The following is a 20,629-nucleotide window of genomic DNA, read 5'->3' as shown; positions in this document are numbered from 1 at the left end:
AGTCATGTGATATAAAGGTCCCGAAGGCGAGTGGTACACATAAAAAGGGAAAGGAGAAAAACTCAAGTTTTGATTCCACTCCTCATTTCATATGATTAATGCAGTTTGATCGAATAATCATATGGCCAATTTTCTCTTTCAAATAAAATCTGTGGAACTGGAGAGGGTTGCCATCACATTCCTAACCACTCCCATCCAATATCTGGATTCTGACAGATCATTTTACTGTGAATTAACGATGTACTGAAAATTTTGCTTTAAAATTAGTTTGACCTCATGTATCTTTTGCTATGGGTTTCATGTTTTGTTTTTGTTTGTTTTGTTTTGTTTTGTTTTGTTTTTGTTTTTTTTGTGGTTTTTTTTGGAGGGGGGGGAGGGGAGTGGGGTGGAAGATCACCTGAACTTTACAGTAAACAATGCCTCTATCTTGAGTGACAAAGCATCCAAATGAAAAAGAAATATAGACAGGTTCAAAACAAGCCAGAAATCACCGAACTGAAAGGTGTATACCTCTAACACACAAATTGTCAGCTGAAAACAAGAATGCTCAGTTAATTCAATGAAATTTGCCGTTTTGCTTCTGGACCTTTGAATGTTGATAACCGAAACCCAAGCACATTTCATCCCTCATATTCTCATGCACTAGCACGTTCATGGTGTACATGCACATTATCGATATTGGACACAGCAGCTAAAAACCATACATTCATGTACACACACATTCATACTGGCAAATACCATCACACAGGAACGTGCCTTTTCCATTTTGTATGTATGATGTTGTTGATTTTTTGTTGTTGGTTGGTTGGTTTTGTTCTTACTTTCTGGGGGCAGAAGGGGCTATCTGTAAAATGGGTACTCCAGGGCAAGATATTTTCCAAGAGACTATGAGCCTCATACACTTAGTCCATGATTCTTGCACTCGCATGCATAGCCCTAAAAATGGACCCACCTCAAATACATCCAGGTGTGCTTCATGGCATAGTCCACATCAGATGAAATGCATGCCCATACCCATACACACATACACACACACAGAGTCATGTACACATACAGAAATGCACTTACTGGCAAACTGGGCGGTCTATTCATGGATCCATCCTGTTGCTGTGAAGCAGATTTGCTGGATGAATTTGGAGCCCCAGCTGCCTGTTGGCTGCCACTTCTGCCACCAGAGAAGTTTTGCTGTTGCTGTTGTTGTTGCTGCTGCTGAGTTTGCGGCTGCTGCTGTTGCTGGGTCGATGGTGGCTGGTTCTGGTTCTGCTGTGGCTGAGTTTGAGCTTGAGAAGATTGCTGTTGCTGCTGCTGCTGCTGCTGCTGTTGTTGCTGCTGTTGCTGCTGTTGCTGCTGCTGTTGCTGCTGTTGTTGCTGCTGCTGCTGCTGCACAGGTGGAGTTTGCTGGGGCTGAGCAGGTCCAGATGCAGAATGTGGTGGTTGGCTGCCCTGGGAAGGTTGTGACTGTGGGGTGCCATGTGGCTGTTGTTGTGGATGAGGTGAATGACCCATGCCTGCTTGTTGTTGATGCTGCATCACAATAGAAGTGGTGATTGAACAAGTCACTAGCATGGTACAATGGCATTTATCAAAATGATTTCATCAACTTCTGTTGCATCATCTCTGCTACGCAACTACCTTACTATGCTGTAGGGGACATTCATACATTTTAGTTAGTTTAATCAAGACTTCCTAGAAGGTATTAGTCATCAACTACATTCCTACGAAAACAAGAAACTTTAAGAGAAAGAGTTACAATAAAAACAAAATCAATAAAGGCATTTAAACAGTAAATATTTGGGCAATGTCAAGTGACGAGAAAGCTTAAAACAGGAATTCAACGACTATCGCCACATCCTTGTTAATACAGAAATTTGAAATTAATCAAGGCTACTATACATTGTAAATGCACATGGTATGACAACGCAAATTTTGGTAGGATGCGTTCATACCATGAGTGGTGAGGCATATTACAGGCACAGAACATTGGAAAGGGTATGTTGCCACTGGCAGCACCACAGGTCTCAAAACAGAGACACTGGTTGCGAAACAGCTGTGCACATGGTTGCAACTGCCGGCAAAAGACAGATCCAATGTTGGCACGTAACAGGCTGCCACTTGCTACATCATGGCCGTAGCCGCACACAACTATAGCATGAGTCATAATGGTTTCTCCTGTTCTTGATATGTTTAACATTTCTCTGGCATTTAAATCTGTACACATCCAAAATTTTACACACATGCCTCACCAAAACACATTATTTGGCTCTTATTGAATCATAAACGACCAGGTTCAGCGGCTCAAATATGAAGGAATAGGCTATCAATTGCATTAAAAGAAAATGATTCTAATAAGTCATACGGAGCTCTCAAGGGCATGAAAAGGGAGGGCTCGGTATACGTTCAGAAAATAATTTGTCTGCAGTGCCACACATATTGAACATGGTTGCATAAATGCACTGCTTGAGAGATAGGAAATTATCAAGATGAAGAAAAACACAATACTAAGAATATTGCTGCATATTGTGATCTGTGCTAGAAACTGATTTTTGCAACTGGAAGTTTATCCAGTTCATCAAAGAGAAATATCCCAATGTTCATAATATAAAATTCTATAACAAATACCTACGAAATAGAATGAAATAGGAACCTGCTTTCATCAAAATGAACAACAAAAAAGTGTACATTATCTAACATATGGTCTACCACAAAGATGTGATTGTTGTTACAATGTCTTCAACTCTTTCACGCTTTGAATACTTATCAACTGTTCTCTAAGGTATGTAAAAGCTTGGTCTAGGCATGCCTGCTCTGCCTCAAAAAAAAAAAAAAAAAAAAAAATCCAGCTTCAGTAATTATCAACAAAGATACTGCATGAAGCATGGACACCATATCATTTACTATGCATTACAACCACAAATGGGCACAAAATGAATTTGCAAAAATTGCAATGCTTACATCCATCCATTACTTCATCACAATCATATTTTACATGAATGTGACTGATATGATGTGAAGCTAAATATTAAGTTTATTTCCTGCTTGCTCAGTTGAGTATTGCATTACCATTTTGCATGTCCTGGCTGCCCAAAATCAACCTTCAGTTCCACAGGTAAAAAAAAAAGTGAAGTAATGATCTGCATTGTATGCACGCATGCATATAAAGTCATCTACTATTCTATGTGTATATCTCATGGCTACTAAATTATTATGTGATTCCCTTTCATTCCTATACATTTTCCCCCAAAAAATTAGCACATTTACCGTGCTGCATAAAAGCTGGTTTTTTTTTTTCCCCATTTAAATCTGCAATGTTCTGCTGAATAACCATACATAGACAATTGTGCTGTATAAGAAAGATTTGGACAAATTCAAAATACATTTGAATACATTGAAAATACATGCGAACTTGTTCCCGGCTTCACACTGCAATCTTCTTGAATCTAAAATTCATTGAAACTGAAATAGCTGTAGAGAGATGGGAGGGAAAGTGTTAGTTTTGACTACCAATTGATTAGCTCACCCAGTAATACTGCACCTACAATGTACTTCTGCATTCTACTGATGTTCCATCATTTTGAGTGTAAAAAAAAAAAAAATCATGCCCTCAAATTTTAATGTACCAAAGAGCAACAAAACATTCCTGCTCTTTACCTGCTGATTCCACATTTGTGACTGTGGCCCTTGGTGCGGTTGCATGGACTGGGATGGCGGCCCCCCAGCACTGTTGGCGCTGCCTCCCTGTGGCATGAAGCCTGACGGAGGGCCGTAGTTCATGCCTTGCGACTGGCCTGTCTGACCATAGTGGGGGGACATCTACATCAGGATACAATATTCAGAATGATTCAACTCACGGGCCATACAGAGTCTGTACTATCTTGACTGATATACACCACACAAGCAATGAAATTTACTCTCCACGAAGCACTCGGACCAAATAACTGGATGAAGTAGCAAGCTACTGTAATATACGAGGCATAATTTGCTGTTACGAACTCATCCACTCTTAAACTTGTCTTTCAAGTCCAAATTTGCAAAATATCATACTCATAAAAAAATATGGCGCATACAGTGATGCATAACTTTTGCTTACAAATTTACAATTGTAGTTTTTTTTGGGGGGGAACAAAATACTGAATGTCCATAATATACATAAAAATTGATGACCATATTATTAAACATCATCTTATAACTCAAATCAAATTTCCTGCTTCAAAGATTTCATAATACTGCTAATAATAATAATAATACCCGTAAAGTTCCGTGTATAAGACGCACATGTGTATAAGACGCATCCCAACTTTCGGACCTAAAATTTAAAAAAAAAATGTTAAAAGCACGCAAATTCCCACGCAAATATTGTGTGTGTTATACATATTATTTCAGCTCAGAATTTCCCTAGAATGCAGCATGTATTTGCTTTATTTTTCTTTCTTTTTTTAAATTTTCTTTTCACGGTATTCATCGGACATCGGCAAAAAATGAAAGACGCAAAATGCGAGACTTGTATCGGTACTCACTTGCTACTGTTTCGCCTTTCAATCGTGGTACATGTATTATCAAAGATCGTACTCATGAGTGTACAACGGTACGATCTTTGCATGCTATCATACATTGATACTACCGTAGACGTGTCGCGAATATTGACGCGTGTCAGAAGAAAAATATTCAATCATTATGAAAAACATTAACAAGTGTAGCAAAGGGATCGTACGCCGAGACGTACGGTGCGTACGGTGCTTAAACTCACTGTTGTTTCGGTCGGAGGGATTACCAGTAACACATATGTCTCTTGTACCATGCTTGTATGTATAGTGCTATCCTTTTGCAAAGGCACGACACGCACACAGAGAGCAATGGACTTGCACACACAACGCGCAACAGGCAAGCTCGCTCCGATCCGATCGCTGTAACTGTACTGTGCACGCTATGCGAGTCCATGGCGAGAGCCTCTGCCTTTGCAAAAGGCTAGTGAAGGGCAAATGAATGCCACGGAATACCCACGGATATGAATACATGCTTGACACATCGTTCACATCACGATGACATAGGGTCGATCCTACTTCGTATTTTACAGCTTTTGTCTATGGCCAGATTGATACTAGTACCGGTACATCGATAAGTTTTACGGTATCGGTAATTTAGTAATGATACAAAGTACCTGTACATCGCGTATTTACATCTACTAGGTTGGCTGTTGGTAGCTTGGTAGACTGGGGTGATAGTGATATACATCGGTAGATACATCGCGTATTTACAGCTGTTGTCTATGGCCAGATTGATATACAATGTACACTGTACATCGTTACTACACTAGGCCGATGTAAGTTTATCCCGTATTTACAGCTGTTGTGTGTGTCCAGATTGATACATCGCTCATTTATTGGTAAGTTTTAATGATTGCTTACCCTCCGGATGTCGATGGGCGTACATGGCCTCAAGTTGAACATATAAAATTGGGTGTACGTGATAGATTTTTTTCCGTGATTCCACTGTACCCTTGTATAAGACGCACCCCCGATTTCTCACATTTTCCGACGGAAAAAAAAAGTGTGTCTTATACACCGAACTTTACGGTAATAATACTAATAATAATAATGTGCCAACTCCACTATGTACATTCCTCGAGCAGCTGACATCATATTAAAATAAGTATAAAAGTAAAACAGACACAAAATAAATCAAACTGATAAGAAATCTTTACAATTGGGGTGCTCTAATAATGTTTTATGCAAGCCCACAAGAAATGCAATAATGGTCCTGGAATTATTAAGTTATTCGTATTCATGACTGAACTTCTGAACACATTTTTAACCTTCAAGATTTCATATAGCAATGTTCGTCAACTGGTTACATAACTTAGCAATTTATCATGCATTTATGACTCTGAAATTAATGATTTCATAGCTTTGTCATTCGGAAGTATGATCTTCGAATCAGTGTTACACTGTTGTGTAACAGTACACACCATGTATAACATGAATTGCACATACACCCCCTGTACACTGTGCATTGTATGGTCATGTCCGTGCATAAACATTATGTCGTACTAATGAAGAAAAGCAGCACAGCTGCATTTATAATACATGTAGACTGAACATAACACAATCATCCCACATTTTTTCAACACATGCAGGCATGTGAGGAAGAGCTGTTTACAACATGCAACCACTTTTACGTACATACATATCAGCTCATCATTCATACAATTTGTGTAAGATAAAGGCTGCATACAGCAGTTTATGAATGAGAGACATATGAATTACATAATAAAGTTGAAATATTCCAGCTGCCAAGGTGAATGACCTATCTCTTTGAAAATCAAAAATAAAAATTATAGATATTCTAGATAGTCATTGGACCCTGTTCACGTCTAGGACTTAAATCACTGACCAACTGCATATGTAGTTCCACTGAAATGCAAACTAGATAACAGCAAAAAGAGTAAACAATGTTTGAATCAACCACATCTCAAACCTAGCATATCTAATGTCTGAACCTCCTTTCGCCAATATCATCAGTGGAACTATGAAATATGCACAAGACGTACTATTTCTACCTGAATAAAGAATAGGAAATTTTACTTGTTTGATATGGCTATATGGAGAAAGTGGATTTCAATACAGCATTGGCAGCCATTTGTTTGCAGAGCCAGGTTATGCCCGTTCCATGACATTTGCTCCTGCGACAACTGCTCACATGAAATATCTGCACGCTAAGCCAAAACGTAAATTCTACCCGCAAACATAACCCTAATCCTAATCCTAATCCTCACATCAAACTAAACCTAAAACCCTATCACAACCCTAACCCTAACCCTATCAGTCCTTGGAGAAAATAAGAAGGGAGCAAGAGGCACAAAAAAAAAAAGAAGGAATCACTGCTAGCATAAATATCTTCCTTCACTGTGTCTACTGTAGTAATGATTTGAAAATGGCACACACTAATACAGAAACCAAATATAATGCAGTAAATTTGTCAATTACACTCTGTATGTATTATTTCTTTTCAATGATTCTGACGAATGCGCACACTCAAACATACATAATAGATACACTCTAATGGACACAAAAAGCAAAAACAAAAAAGTAACCAATCCACATTATCAGAGGCCAATAACCTCTCCATACAGAATTATACAGGGAGACCATGATACCTCTCAAAGGTCAATGTAGTTCATTCTCAGAAAAGTTCTCTTGCTTTTTAACACCATTTTTGTTGTCGTTTTCTACTGAACCAAGTCAAAAATAGTATGTGAACAGTGCTGTTGCAAGCTAAGTAAATATAAAACAAAGAATCAAACACATCCTAGCCCTCAATTGGCCAGACTAATTGTGGGGCAAATGTTCCAAAACATGTCAATTTGAAGTCAGTTACATTTGTGCATCTAGTACAGTTTGTCTGGTGATATTCTTAAAACAGAAATAAAATCTTGCACACTGACATCTGACTGAAATTAAATAAATCTGAGCTAAGAGGAACGTTTCCATGAAAATTATATTTTCTTTGATTGCTATCAAAAGAACTACTGTATGTAATATCATACAGCACCAACTGCACTTTAAGTACAAACAGCTCCTTTTGATCAATACTGTATTTGCGAGCAATAAATTTGTAGGCTGCATCCCAGCTTGGTTTAAAATAGAAAAAAAAAAGGCAGAGGGATTTTATCATGAAAAATTCAGCATTTTCCTAAATTTTGATAACAAACTTTATTTATATTCCTGCATGTTGTTGCATGTTTCAAAAAAAAAAATTGTTGTGTTCAGTTCAAAGTCTTCCTACATGACACAAGCTGCATGTTGGGATTGTGAGGACGAACATATAATGTGAAGAATAATTGAGAGTGTGTACAGGGCTGTATGTGAAATGTTGATGTATGAAACTTGAGAATATAGCTTGTGTGAAAAAGAGTGTGCATATTTGTGTTTTCATTTTAGACCTGTACTGCGTTCTCAATATTATATTCAAAGGTTGTCATTCACACATGCCATGTAGCTTGCTATAAAATAGTATGCAGACATAATGTAGCTCTACAACCGCTAATGTGTGATGCGTGCAGGGCAGGTTACTAGTATTGTACAATTTTTGTGTTGCAATCGCTGCAATGACTCTGTGAACTTGGGCCAAGTAAAAAAATAAGAAATTAGTTTCTTGTCCTCGCGCGCTTCTGATTTTGGCACTGGATTATTATTTCTTTTACTATTTACTATTTGCAAAATCCTTTTTCCAAAATTTTTCAATTTTTTTTACTATTTTCAAAAATTCCTATTTTCATTTTCAAAATTTAATTTTCAAAGTTCTGATGAAAATGTTTTTAAAGTCCACATTCATATCTTTTTTTTTTTTGGAGTTGCCACATCAACTTTTTTTTATATTTACTACTTTTGGGTGGCAAAAAAAAGCATTGGAAATTCACCTACCGATCTACATGCACACACAGCATTAGAATCTCTGATTGTGCGTATTTACTGTCATACCACGGCCACAAGCCAAGAATCCTACAAACTAGCCACTGTGTAATACGGTGGGCTTGAACAGCGCATTGTTGAGAACATTAGATAAACATAGGCCTACATCATGAATGGATTAAAGTCTCCACACAAGCTCATACTCATTGTACTCGTGTATGTTGTACATATGGCCATCGTTTAGTTTTAAACAGCGGTTATGTATAGTACTCTCGTACTGCTGCTATTATGCTAGGATGCCAGTGCCATTTCGCACTGCAAATGATTTTTACACATGTACCAACTCACCATTGATATTTCATAACCTGAACACACTTGTATTTCAGTCTCCAAAGTCTAGCAGAAGATACTTTGAGACAACTCACATCATAGAATAACCTGATCGCTTGAAATGAAGCTCTCAGGCCACCCTGTACTCAAGCTTGTCAACTAGATCTGTCCATACCTACTTGGTCATAGTACGATACGTGCAGTACACAGTAGTGCAGCTTTTAATATGTGAACCGATGTATGCACACAAAATGCTGTAAAGTCATTTCGAAATGTGAAGAAAGTGTCAAAATTGACAGTAAATGTTCAAATTTTACACTATATTGGAGACTCAAACACAGGTACTTTAGGTTGTAAAATATTTAGGGTTAGTTAATGCATGTTTACAAATCATTATACCACATGGTCCAAAACAATGTGAGTGCCTTGCGCTGTGCAGCAGCTTCAGACCAAAAATATTAAGTTATCAAATACAGTCAACTTCGGATACCTCGACGTCGGATAAGCCGAATATCACTTATCTCGGGGGCAAAATGAAAGTCCCGATTGTTCCTATGGAGTTTCCGTGTATCAAAATTCGCGTAGCTCGAAAAAAATAACTTGAAGTTCGGTTACCTCGAAGGAAAATCTAATGTCCCGATCTTAATTAACTTGATTGTTTTTCCCAGCATGTTGTTCGAATCGAAATTGCAAACATCACCCAGCATCTCCGATTAAGCACGCGTGGACAGCGAAGACATGTCTCAAATCTTTTCACACTCGATTGTAAATATTCTGAGACCAGAACAATCACGCGCCCAAAGAAATACCCGGTACACAGCTGACAAGAAAAATCCCCAACACCTACCTACACACGTACACAGTATGCACATAGCCCCCGTGCCAATGGAGTGCTTACGATAGCACTACGCTTTGCCCCATCATCTTCTTTTCTTTAACCACTGTGTTCTGATTTTTGATCGTGATAGTCATACTGTCATGGCGCACCTGCCTAGATGTTGATAGTTATATCTTTGACATTAATCACGGTCCACTGTCCAAACATCAATCTCCTGCTAGTGCTTTTTAAACTTTTTTTCCTTTCACGAAGTTTGTTTCATTTATTCTCCCCGAGAACGCAAGCACTGAATACTTTTTTATCTATTTTTTTTGGAGCAATGCCATTATGAAAATAAGTGTGGTATATGATCTGGAAGTATAGGCCGAGCATAATAAGGAATAGAATAGACAGGGCTCCACAATAACTTTTATCGGGCCACCAAAATCATTGATTTTTATTTTTTGGTGGTCGAAAGTAAAATCTGGTGACACACAAAAAAAAAATCAAGAAAAACATAAGAAAAACTAAATCGGTCCTACTAAACATAGAAAAATGAATATTAAGCATTATTGAAGTGATACAGATGCCCATGTCTAAAACAAATGAATAGAAAATTCAATCACCTTATTCTGTGTTATAAGATTTAGCAAATAGGCGTAGAGATTATTACAGAAGTTGATGCCTATATATTTAGGAGGTCAAAACTTACGTTTGACATGAGAAAGTGGGAGCATTTGCTGACATTTATAAGCATCCGACATTTGTTTTAGCATTGTAAAGAGCAGAAAGTTACCGTTATTCATTTCTTATTGTAAAAGCAATCATTTATTAGTATGTTAGCACCTTACGGAGCCGAATATTACCGTTTATCATCTTTAAATGTAAAAGCAAACAACCGACATTCATTTTAGCTTCTTCCGGAGCTGAATGCTATCCTTATCCATGTCCAAACGTGAAAGCAAACATCCACTATTTGTTTTAGCATCTCACTGAGCGGATTACTACCGTTAATAATTTCCAAATGTAAAAGCAACAATCTGTTATTTATTTTTGCATCGTTCGGAGCAGAATATTACCGTCATTTCAAACATCCGACATTTATTTTATTATCGTACGGAGCCGAATGTTACTGCTGTCCACTTCCGAAAGTTAAATGAATCATCGGACAATTATTTTATCATCGTACGGAGCCGAATGTTACTGTTTTTCATTTTTGAACGTCAAGGCAGACATCAGACATTTATTTTACCATCAAACGTAGCTGAATGTTACTGTTATTCATTTCGAAATGTAATAGCAAATATCCAATATTTTTTTAGCATCGTACATGTATGGGGCAGAATGTTACCGCTATTCACTTCCAAATATGCCAAACGTAAAAGCAATCATTCGACACGTATTTTAGCATCTTCCGGAGCTGAATGTTATTGCCATTTACTTTCGAACGTTATTCATTTCAGAACATCAAAGCAAACATTCAACATTTATTTTAGCATCTTCCGGAGCTAAATGTTATTGCAATTTACTTTCAAACGTAAAAGGGCAAGTCCAAGATAAGGTCCCCTCAGAAGGCAAAATTTCATCTTTGCTCAATATTGACATGTTTGATATCATTTTGAAGCTTATGAGTTGAAGTTTTGATTTCCGTGGAGGAAAAAATGATATTATGTAAATTTATGCAAATTTCAAGGGCTTCATTTGCCTATATGTGAAACACAGCGTTACGTATGGGACATTTATAAAAATTCATATCAATTCAAAGGAAAGCAAATAATATTTGATTAATATGTGGACATAAGAAGTTCATCACATAGTTTAACTTGGTATTAAAATTTAGGGATTATGCAAATGATCATGCAAATTAGCTCGTGTCCTATCATGAGATGTCCCATACGTAACAAAATGAGGTCCTTTTTTTAGGTTTTTTCTGAAATTGCTAAGGTTGTTTTAATGCCCTTTTGGAAAGTTCTAATTTATTGTTTAGAGAAATTAAATACCAGAGAAAAAAGAAAAAAAAAGTAAAAGAAATATTTTTTATTAGGCATTGAAATAATGTTACGTATGGGACAAATGCGTTACGTATGGGACATCCTCATACATATTGCATGTGAATGCATGTAGCTAGCTGGGAAGGTCTCTAAGTACACAAATGGTCAATCATCCTGAAGAAAGCATCCCAACATTGTAGCTACTTTTGAGTTATAGACACTTGAAACAATACATGAACTTGACTGAAACAATTTTCAGAAAGGGGAGGGGAAAATGGCAAAATACACAATGAAAATTCAGCTTTAAAGGGATGGTATAGTTTTTGTAGAAATGGGGATTCAGTTTTCAACATTTAAAGAGATGGAAACCAATTATATGAATTACTTAAGAGCATAAAATCCTAAGACTAGAGGAATTCAAAGTTTATGTGATGGAGATCCAATTTGAAATGGTTGTGATATATATAGAAAAAAAAAGTAAAATGATTTTTTTTTAATTGCAAGTAATACACAAATTGTCCTTATTCAGTTTTCAGTAGCAGCCACAACAAAATTCATGGGTATACATATTGAGGTGTGACTCGAATCAATGACCTGACTGCTAGACAGACATCATATATCTACTCAATCACTGGGGTTCCACGCAGCAGGTATTGCTTATTTATTAAACTTAATATTTCTTGTGTCAAGTTTTTTATTGAGTCTAAATGGCAAACTGCCCTTCATCAATGGAAGTAAACACTTTAAACTACCAGGTATTCAATTTTTCAGTAGTAACTATCCTGATAAAAATAGGGCATACATACTCAGGTTGGTCATAAAAAATATAGAATATGATTGAATGTGATTATGATGGTAAATATCTGGGGAATATTGTTCCCTTGTCAATCTGGATCAGTATAAACTTGAGTAATTTCAACTGATTCCACCTCAATAATTATGCAAAAATTTGTTTATGGGTATTTTGCAAAATCATATTGCAAAAATACCTATAAACATGCTTCTCCACACACTAAACGAATGGGGGACAAAGGGCATGCACACCCAGGTTGGTCATAAAAATATAAAAATATGATTGAATATGATTATGATGGTGAATATTTGGGGAATATTGTTTCCTTGACAATCTGGACCAGTATTTGAGTAGTTTCAACTGATTCTACTTTAATAATTATGCAAAATACCCATAAACATGGTTCTTCACACACTAAATGAATGGGGGACAAACTGTCCCATACGTAACTGTCCCATACGTAACACGTCATGTCTGTCTTTGATTAGAACCTGTAATTAGAGCTTTTTGCCTAATGACATGAAACTTACCTGTGATAATCTTGAGTGTTGTGACTTTCATCACAGTGAGTTACAAGTTGTAGAATGATATACTTTCAGAGAGTTTTGAGGTTGAAAAAAATGTTCAAAAAAACAAAATTTTTCTGGTCCCATACGTAACGGCACATATTTTCTCTTCTAGAATATAATTGTCAAGGTCATTTTTCTCCATTTTTTACATGATTATACTTCTTCTAGATATCAATCACCATGATGAAGTTCAATATGATCAAAGGCCATTAACACTATTTTTCAGGTCATAAAAGTCTCTGAATGTCCCATACGTAACGTGCGTGTTATCTTGGACTTGCCCAAAAGCAAACATCCAGCATTTATTTTATCATTGTAAGGAGTTGAATATTATTGTTACTCATTTCCGAACATCAAAGCAAACATCAAACATTAATTTTACCATTGAACACAGCTGAATGTTACTGTTATTCATTTCGAAATTTAAAAGCAAACATCAGACAGTTATTTTAGCATCGTATGGCGCAGAATATTACTGTTGTTCACTTCCGTACATAAAAGCGATCACCTGACATCTATTTTAGCACCTTCCGGAGCCGAATGTTATTGCAATTTCCTTTCGAAAGTATAAGGAAACATCCGATGTTTATTCAACCATCGTACGGAGTTGAATATTATTGTTTTTCATTTCCGAACGTCAAAGCAAATATTCGACATTTATTTCAGCGTCTTCCGGAGCCGAATGTTATCCTTATTCATTTCTGAACACAAAATCAAATATCTGACATTAGTTTTAGCACCATATGGAGCTGAGTCTTATCGTTATTCATTTCCAAAAGTATGAGCAAACATCCGACATTTATTTTAGTATCATACCGAGTCGAATATTACCGTTATTCATTTTCAAAATTAAAAGCAAACATCTGACATTTATTTTAGCATCTTACGGAGCAGATTGTTACCGCTGTTCATTTTCAAAAGTAAAGGCAAACATCCGACTTTTTTTGGGTGGCGCGATCAGGCCACCAAAATCTTTATTTCTGAAATTTTGATTTCAATTCCGATTTTCATTCAATTCATTCATTCATATAAAAGTCAATTCAATTCCAGTTGACAAGCATGCAAACAATCAGTAGGCACTATAACAGATACCATGTTGAACATCGACAAACGTCGGATAAGTCGAAGAAAATTCAACGTACGCGTACCTCGAAGTTCGCGTACATCGAACCATTTTCTTCAGTCCCGACGAATTTGAGGTATCCGAAGTTGACTGTAGTAAGGACCTCCCACGTCGCCCCCCTCTCTAAAAATCAAGACGATAAACTTTCATCTCTTACTTGGCCTTTACATTTACAACAGTGTTTATTTAGTGATCAGTGACATTAAAAAAAAAAAGTTGTCACTTAAATGCAGAATGCAGCGATGTCTGAACTGTAAATTCATAGGACAATATCAAGTTGCTAAATAGCCCATTGCAGTCCCATACATGATTATCTACAATGTACACGTGTGTTTGTTGAGCAGGTTGATTTGCTGGGTTGGACAGTCCATAATTGTGCTGGTGTATACATTTAGGCCATAAACTAAGATTACTACTTTTCAGTTCAAAATAGTGCAGCTATCGCCTACATTAATACAGTTACGGTATTTGAGCTGCAATACCAACTCCCCAAGGGACAAAAAAACAGAAAAATGCCAACATGGTCACACAGGAACTAATTCATGCAAGGAAATGCTAATGAGAATTCAGCCCCCGTAGAAACTTGTGCTGAATTCTAGCAATAAAACAAAAGAAGCAGATTAATGATTTCTAAAACAAATCTGACGTGTATTAAAACAAATTTGGCAAGTGAACAAACGTGTAATCTGGCACAGTGGCATACATGTATGGGCACTAGAAATGGATGGTCTTAGCCACATGACTATCACATGACCAGTCTGGGATACTCCTTGCTTTCATTCAATCAAAATGTTAATAAATTAATTCTTCCCGGATATAAATCAAAGGAGGTAATGGGTATATTCTTTTGGTTCACTAAAACTAGAAAAAGAAAAGCTGAATATTGTATGCACCTCTACTTCAGGAAATTCAATGCTTTTGCCAATCTGAGCACAATAAATAAATTTAGTATGAGACATCAATGATGCAAGGCCTTTGCAGATAAGCACATAGGCCTACTCAGTAGCCAACAGGACGGCACATCAAATGGTCTAACACTGACACACCTTAAAAGGTCACTATTTTTCTTTCTTTTTTTATTCATCAAATGTTGGTAAAACTTTAACCTGTTGCTTAACCTTCTTTTTCCTTAAAAAGGATGATTTGTTTCAGGATATTTTTCCACTTAACTACTGCTTTTTCAAAGTAATCTCGGGAGCTTTTTTTTCTTTGAATGGCAGATATTCAAAATTAGCTAATTACTATCATTTGAACATTCATCTTTACGGCTGACATATGAATAAACAGTGCCCCAGCACCCCTAAGGGGGAGGGGGGAGCATGTAACAAGAAAAACAAGAGCTGGAGAAGCTGCTCATGGACTCCCTTACCTGTTGGGGATATTGGCCACCACCACCAGGCCCACTGTAGGGCCTGTTTCCATACATCTGGTTTGGGTATATCTGAGGTGACATGCCCGAGTACTGGCGTCCTCCGTATTGGTTCTGGTACGGGCCCGGTGGGGCACCTGGGTATGGTCGTTTTTGCATGGGGCTCTGGCTTTCAGGTATCATACCCATCTACATGAAAATAAACAAATAAATGAATAAATACACATATAAATAAAATGTAAAAAATCATATCAATAGAAGTATCAATACACGTTTGTTCGGGTGTTTTTGTTTTTTTGCAATTCCCTTAATTTCAAAGTTCTGCACTCAGCCAGCAAATAATCAAAAGAGCACACCCATTCCATCCCAATACTGAGCAATTAAGACAGAACACACACTGTCACAGGGTACGTGCAGCATCGTATCTTATTAGTCATGTTTTCATGAATGCTTCTCTTACATAATATCATATGGGGGGGGGGAGGTATCTTTTAAATAAAATTGGAAACCAGTGAAGATTCAATAACATACACCAACCAAAATATACCTGGAGGAAAACATGCATTTCTACTCAAACATGCATGGTCTCTCTTCCATCATAGCACAAAGAATAATGAATACCTGTCGCTTTTTAAAATGAAAGGCAGCAGAGACTTGTGTCAGTGCACATTCATGTGCAAGATGAAAAGACATTTTCAACTGAGGATGGTACAAAAAACAAAAACTAAAAAACAAACAAATTTAAAAAAGAACTACAAACTAATAATCCCCTCCCTTTTCTCCACCAATCAACTTATGCCTTGTTATAGATGCAACATACATTTTTAACATTTAAATACAAACTATGTGAATCGTTTACACATGCTATACATGTAGCTATTACTTTCAGACATTTGAAATTGAGCCATTATTTCAATGATTCCCCCTACACAGGCAATGAAGGGCTAACAAACAATTTCACGCCCCCCCCCCCCCCAAAAAAAAAAATAAATAAATAAATAAATAAATAAAATTAAAGGAGCAGAGGAAATCTTGAAATGGCCACTTAACAACTATATATGAAAGCCATAAAACTGACAGCAAAACATTTAAGAATATTAATTCCTTCATTCAGGCAAAAGAAACAGTAAGGACAAAACATCACAGTAAACACTTTGACTGCATCTAAATGAAAAAAAGAAAAAAAAATCATGAGAAAAGAAAGCCGTGGCACAGAGGCATAAAACTGGCTCCATGCAACCATGTCATTTTCCAATCAAATATGTGCCATTTTGCGAGCACTGCGCTCAGCAGGTGGCCCTACTCAGCTGTTTCTGTGATCTTCATAAATATTGGCTGGTCTTCAAAGAACCTGCATCACTTGCTTAATGTGGGGGCTTCCCCTTTTTTCCTCAGGTGGCGGTATTGGAGGAGTCATGCTGCACTCCTGAGGGGATTACTCCTGGAATGGCCACTATGATTCATTTCTACTATGCATGCCTATCGCATTGTTTACATCACGCTGGCTGTTGTAGCTGGTATTGAATACCTTTTGTAATCTGGAGCTCAGGCACACAATAGGACTGATCTTTACCCCAAGTCGACACATGCCATGCTCAGTCTAATACATAACAACATGACCTTATGTGATATTATTCATCAATTTAAGGAGATGGTATGCACTGTATGGGATATCAGTTTTCTCTGTTAGTTAAAGACAAAACTTTTACAAAATCATATACAGAACAAATGTTTTCCTAGTAATCAATAATGAAGAAAGGTCTACAAATGTGAACAAAAGTGAAGCCACCTTTCAAATTGCTTGTTTGTATTCTTCACAAAGATTACTGTAGCTTGCTAACAAGGACTCTGGTGCCCTTTTCAGCAGAGAAATAAAAGGGAGGGACTAATGAAAGCATGAGCCATCCTTAAACTGGACCATGTCTGCTAACAGGACTTTAAAGCTCCCTTCACATTACAATTTCAGATTAAATTCTATGTGTGATATCATAAACTTCAAAAATTCCACACAACTGTCTCATTATCTACAATGTAAATCTTTTTTTTTTTCTAATAAACTCAATGCAATACAGTGAGTTTGTCTTTCATTTGCCTCACTTGAAATGTAATTTCGACTCAATAGCAAAGCCAACAACTCATGACCCATTGACTCATTTTCTTATCTAAAATACAAAATCACATTGAATTTATCATCTTACCAAGGTAGTTTGAGATTAAAGCTCACTTACACTTGCATTATTTATGTTGGAGGCAATTAAGGATAAAAATGCGAAGTACACAAGATACTGTCATAAATCCCCCAAAGGTGGTATAAAATGACAATGTCTTGAAGTGTGAAGTAAGATATTACAAAGTAATTATTTGCCACAATCAACATTTGGGCAAGGGTCCCACTCAGAGAAGAAGAAGGAGTGCCCATTTCATATTACTCACCCTACAGTGAGTCTTTGATGCCCTATTTGTAAAGCAGATTCCTTGCACAGAAATAAATTGTCTTGAAATCATTCTTATTCATGCATCTCTCTTAAATCTCCATCCCCCCCTCCCCCTCTCTCTCTCTCTCTCACTCTCCAGAAATTAAAATTCATCCAACTGAACTGCCATGCAAACTTGACAAGTTACATTGCATGCTACAGGTGACAATCTTGTTTTTTGTTTTGTTTTGTTTTTCGTGTTGTTTGTTTTTTTTTTTTGGCATTAGCCTGCTGCACTTGATAAATGATAATTCCATTTCCAGTTCAATAACCAAAGGGTTCATGGCATCCAATCATTCTCAACACCAAAAGACTCAAATCCATAAAACATGTGATTTACAAAACCAAAAGTTATACAAAATGCTTGGGAAACCATTTACCATAACTGATTGAACAAAACTGCATATCAGCAATAACAAAACAAAACAAACTCACTTTTCAAGTTTGATTCTGTGGAAGCCATACACAATGTACAATCCATCAAACTACAGTTCACGCTCATGCATTTCTAACTAGATATTTGACTTTTAGGAAAGACATTAGTCAAATCTCACGTACCTTTCACAGACCTGTATTATTGCTGCAATAACTACTAACATTACTAGTACACAAGCTTCACATGTTTATCAGCAACACCACACACTGGCAAATAGTGTTGGCTTGAGAGTGTTTTTTTTTTTTTTTTTGAGGGGGGGGGGGGGGAGGGGCATAGAACACCAACATACCATACGTGTCCATAGGGGGATACTTACTTGCCCAACATGGCTTCGTGAGGTACCATCTGTATTTAGACCATTCAAAGCTTTTTCGAATATGCAAGGGCATGCTATTTGCAAGTTCTACCCTCTTTTAAACTAGTGATGTAACGTCTTTGGCACACACTCATGCAACTACTTTATCATCATTCAACAGATTTGGAGCTAGACGCACACGGATCACACACACCGACATAATCACTCCAAAATGAAAATCAAGGTAAAATTTAGTTGTTTCTTACATAGACCATCTACATAACAGTCCGCAGAACAGCACATCTTGTTTCTACACACTCTCTAACCAGCATGCACAAAGACAGACATATGAAGAGCAATAGTTTGTACACATTCTACAATTATTCATACAGAATCAAAATCAGAAGTACAACTAGTGACAGTAGTGTATCGTTTATAGATTAGAATACCTGATTACGCTGACCATAGGAACCCATTGGGTGCTGAAGATGGCCACGTCCCGGCCACTGTGATTGATACGGACCTTGCCCCATCATTCCCATACCCCCATCTGGTCCTTTCCCTACAGTTACATCTCCTTGTCCAGGATAATTCCCAGAGTAACTGTGACTGGGATGCTTTTGTCCTTGCAGTAATTGAGAGAGTGTTGGTGCAGTGCTCGAAATTCGCTCTCCACCAGGACCAGGACCAGGTCCATATGTTCGGGGGTTGTGTGCCCCGTAATTAGAAGCACTGCCTGGTCCCATTGGTGAGCCCATGCCACTTCGGGCCCCCATGTTCATGTTCGACATTGGGTAGCCAGGCCTTGAATTCATAGTGCCTTCATATTGGCTGTATGAGCTCGTTATTTGGTTGGGCCCTCCACCACTGGGAGTTGAGTTTGAGTTTCCTGACGCTGGAGGTCCACCATGTTGATTCATCACGTAGCCGCCATTGTTGCGACTTCCAAAATAAGAAGTTCCGAATCCATCTTGACCATAGTTTGCTTGCTTATTACCACCAGTGTTTTCCATATATTGGGGTATACCTCCACCTGAAAATGGATCAACGTTCGGATTTGGTCCGCCAAAGGAGCCTGCGTTAGGGCGACCAGGTTGCGGAAGCACGCCGTCTGCCTGGCCTGTCGAGTTGCAGTTAGGCGTCTTTGTCATATTCCCATCCTTCGACATACTCATAGATTGTTGACCATGAGAATCAAGAGAATTGTTCATTCTTACTCCTCCTTGCCCGTCAGCTATTGGACCCGGTACTCCTCCGTGTCCTCCACCACTGCTGGGGTCATGGGGTTGCGTTCCCTTCCCTGTTGTGCTGAATTCAGAAGACCTGTCTGTATTTTCCATTGTGTCGTCTCTCGCTTGTTGGACACGGCCCAGTGCTGTAATTTCTTCATCACAATTGACATTTGCGGCAACCTCTGTTGCCATGCTGTTCTACGGAACACAGGGCTTGAATGTACGTCCCATTGGGCGCCAAGCTCAATGTTTCATTTCTAACAAGAAAACATAGATATCAGTTTGTGCGCTTCTTCGATCCGCACACGTGTTTTCTAAGTGCGATTTAGAGAATAACATAGAAAACTTAGTCTACCATCGGGAAGTCCTTATCACGCGCTATTCCCCTATTATAGGCGCTCTATGGAACTGTATTAGGCGAATTTGCAAAAATTTTGTAACGAAAATTCATGCGCCGTCGGGTGAAAATATCCCTAAATATGATGTGTTTCTCATTTTTTGTGGTTCATAGTTTCTTCTTAGTCAATTAAGAAAATCATTAAAAGTCACACAGGTGACAATGGGTGCGTAAGATCGGACTGTTCTCCAATTATTTGAGAACTAATTCCTTTTGCCTCGCTAGGACACTGCATTCCTCGGCGGTAGACAGTCCCAGGCATTCTTTTCATCCTGCTTTAGATGAGCTGTTCCGTTCACTCCCTCTGGAAATACAATGTATCATGCGTTTGAACGCATCCGTCCACTGTTCTTCTAGTTTCGTTACATAACGCATGTCATTTAATTTAACAAAAATGG

At 37.7% G+C, this 20,629-nt stretch overlaps 1 protein-coding gene across 2 annotated transcripts in view; it reads right to left on the bottom strand.

The window, feature by feature from the left end:
• The window catches only part of LOC139737104 (uncharacterized), an 81,680-nt gene extending 61,465 nt beyond the window's left edge, over positions 1-20,215 (bottom strand). For both annotated transcript variants that reach the window (XM_071647782.1, XM_071647783.1), the window contains exons 1-4: positions 19,052-20,215; positions 15,398-15,586; positions 3,649-3,810; positions 1,069-1,524 (exon numbers count right to left, since the gene is read on the bottom strand). In XM_071647782.1, the coding sequence (XP_071503883.1) occupies positions 1,069-1,524; positions 3,649-3,810; positions 15,398-15,586; positions 19,052-20,026 (1,782 nt within the window). In that variant the 5' untranslated portion in view covers positions 20,027-20,215. The remainder of the gene's footprint in view (positions 1-1,068; positions 1,525-3,648; positions 3,811-15,397; positions 15,587-19,051) is intronic.
• Between the last annotated feature and the right edge of the window lie 414 nt (positions 20,216-20,629).

The sequence above is a fragment of the Diadema antillarum genome, unplaced genomic scaffold (assembly GCF_040938485.1).
Source record: "Diadema antillarum isolate AM-2024a unplaced genomic scaffold, OU_Dant_1.0 seq00000682_RagTag, whole genome shotgun sequence".
Lineage (NCBI taxonomy): Eukaryota > Metazoa > Echinodermata > Echinoidea > Diadematoida > Diadematidae > Diadema > Diadema antillarum.
Note: the sequence above shows the minus strand (reverse complement) of the source record. Positions and strands in the feature narration are given on the sequence as shown.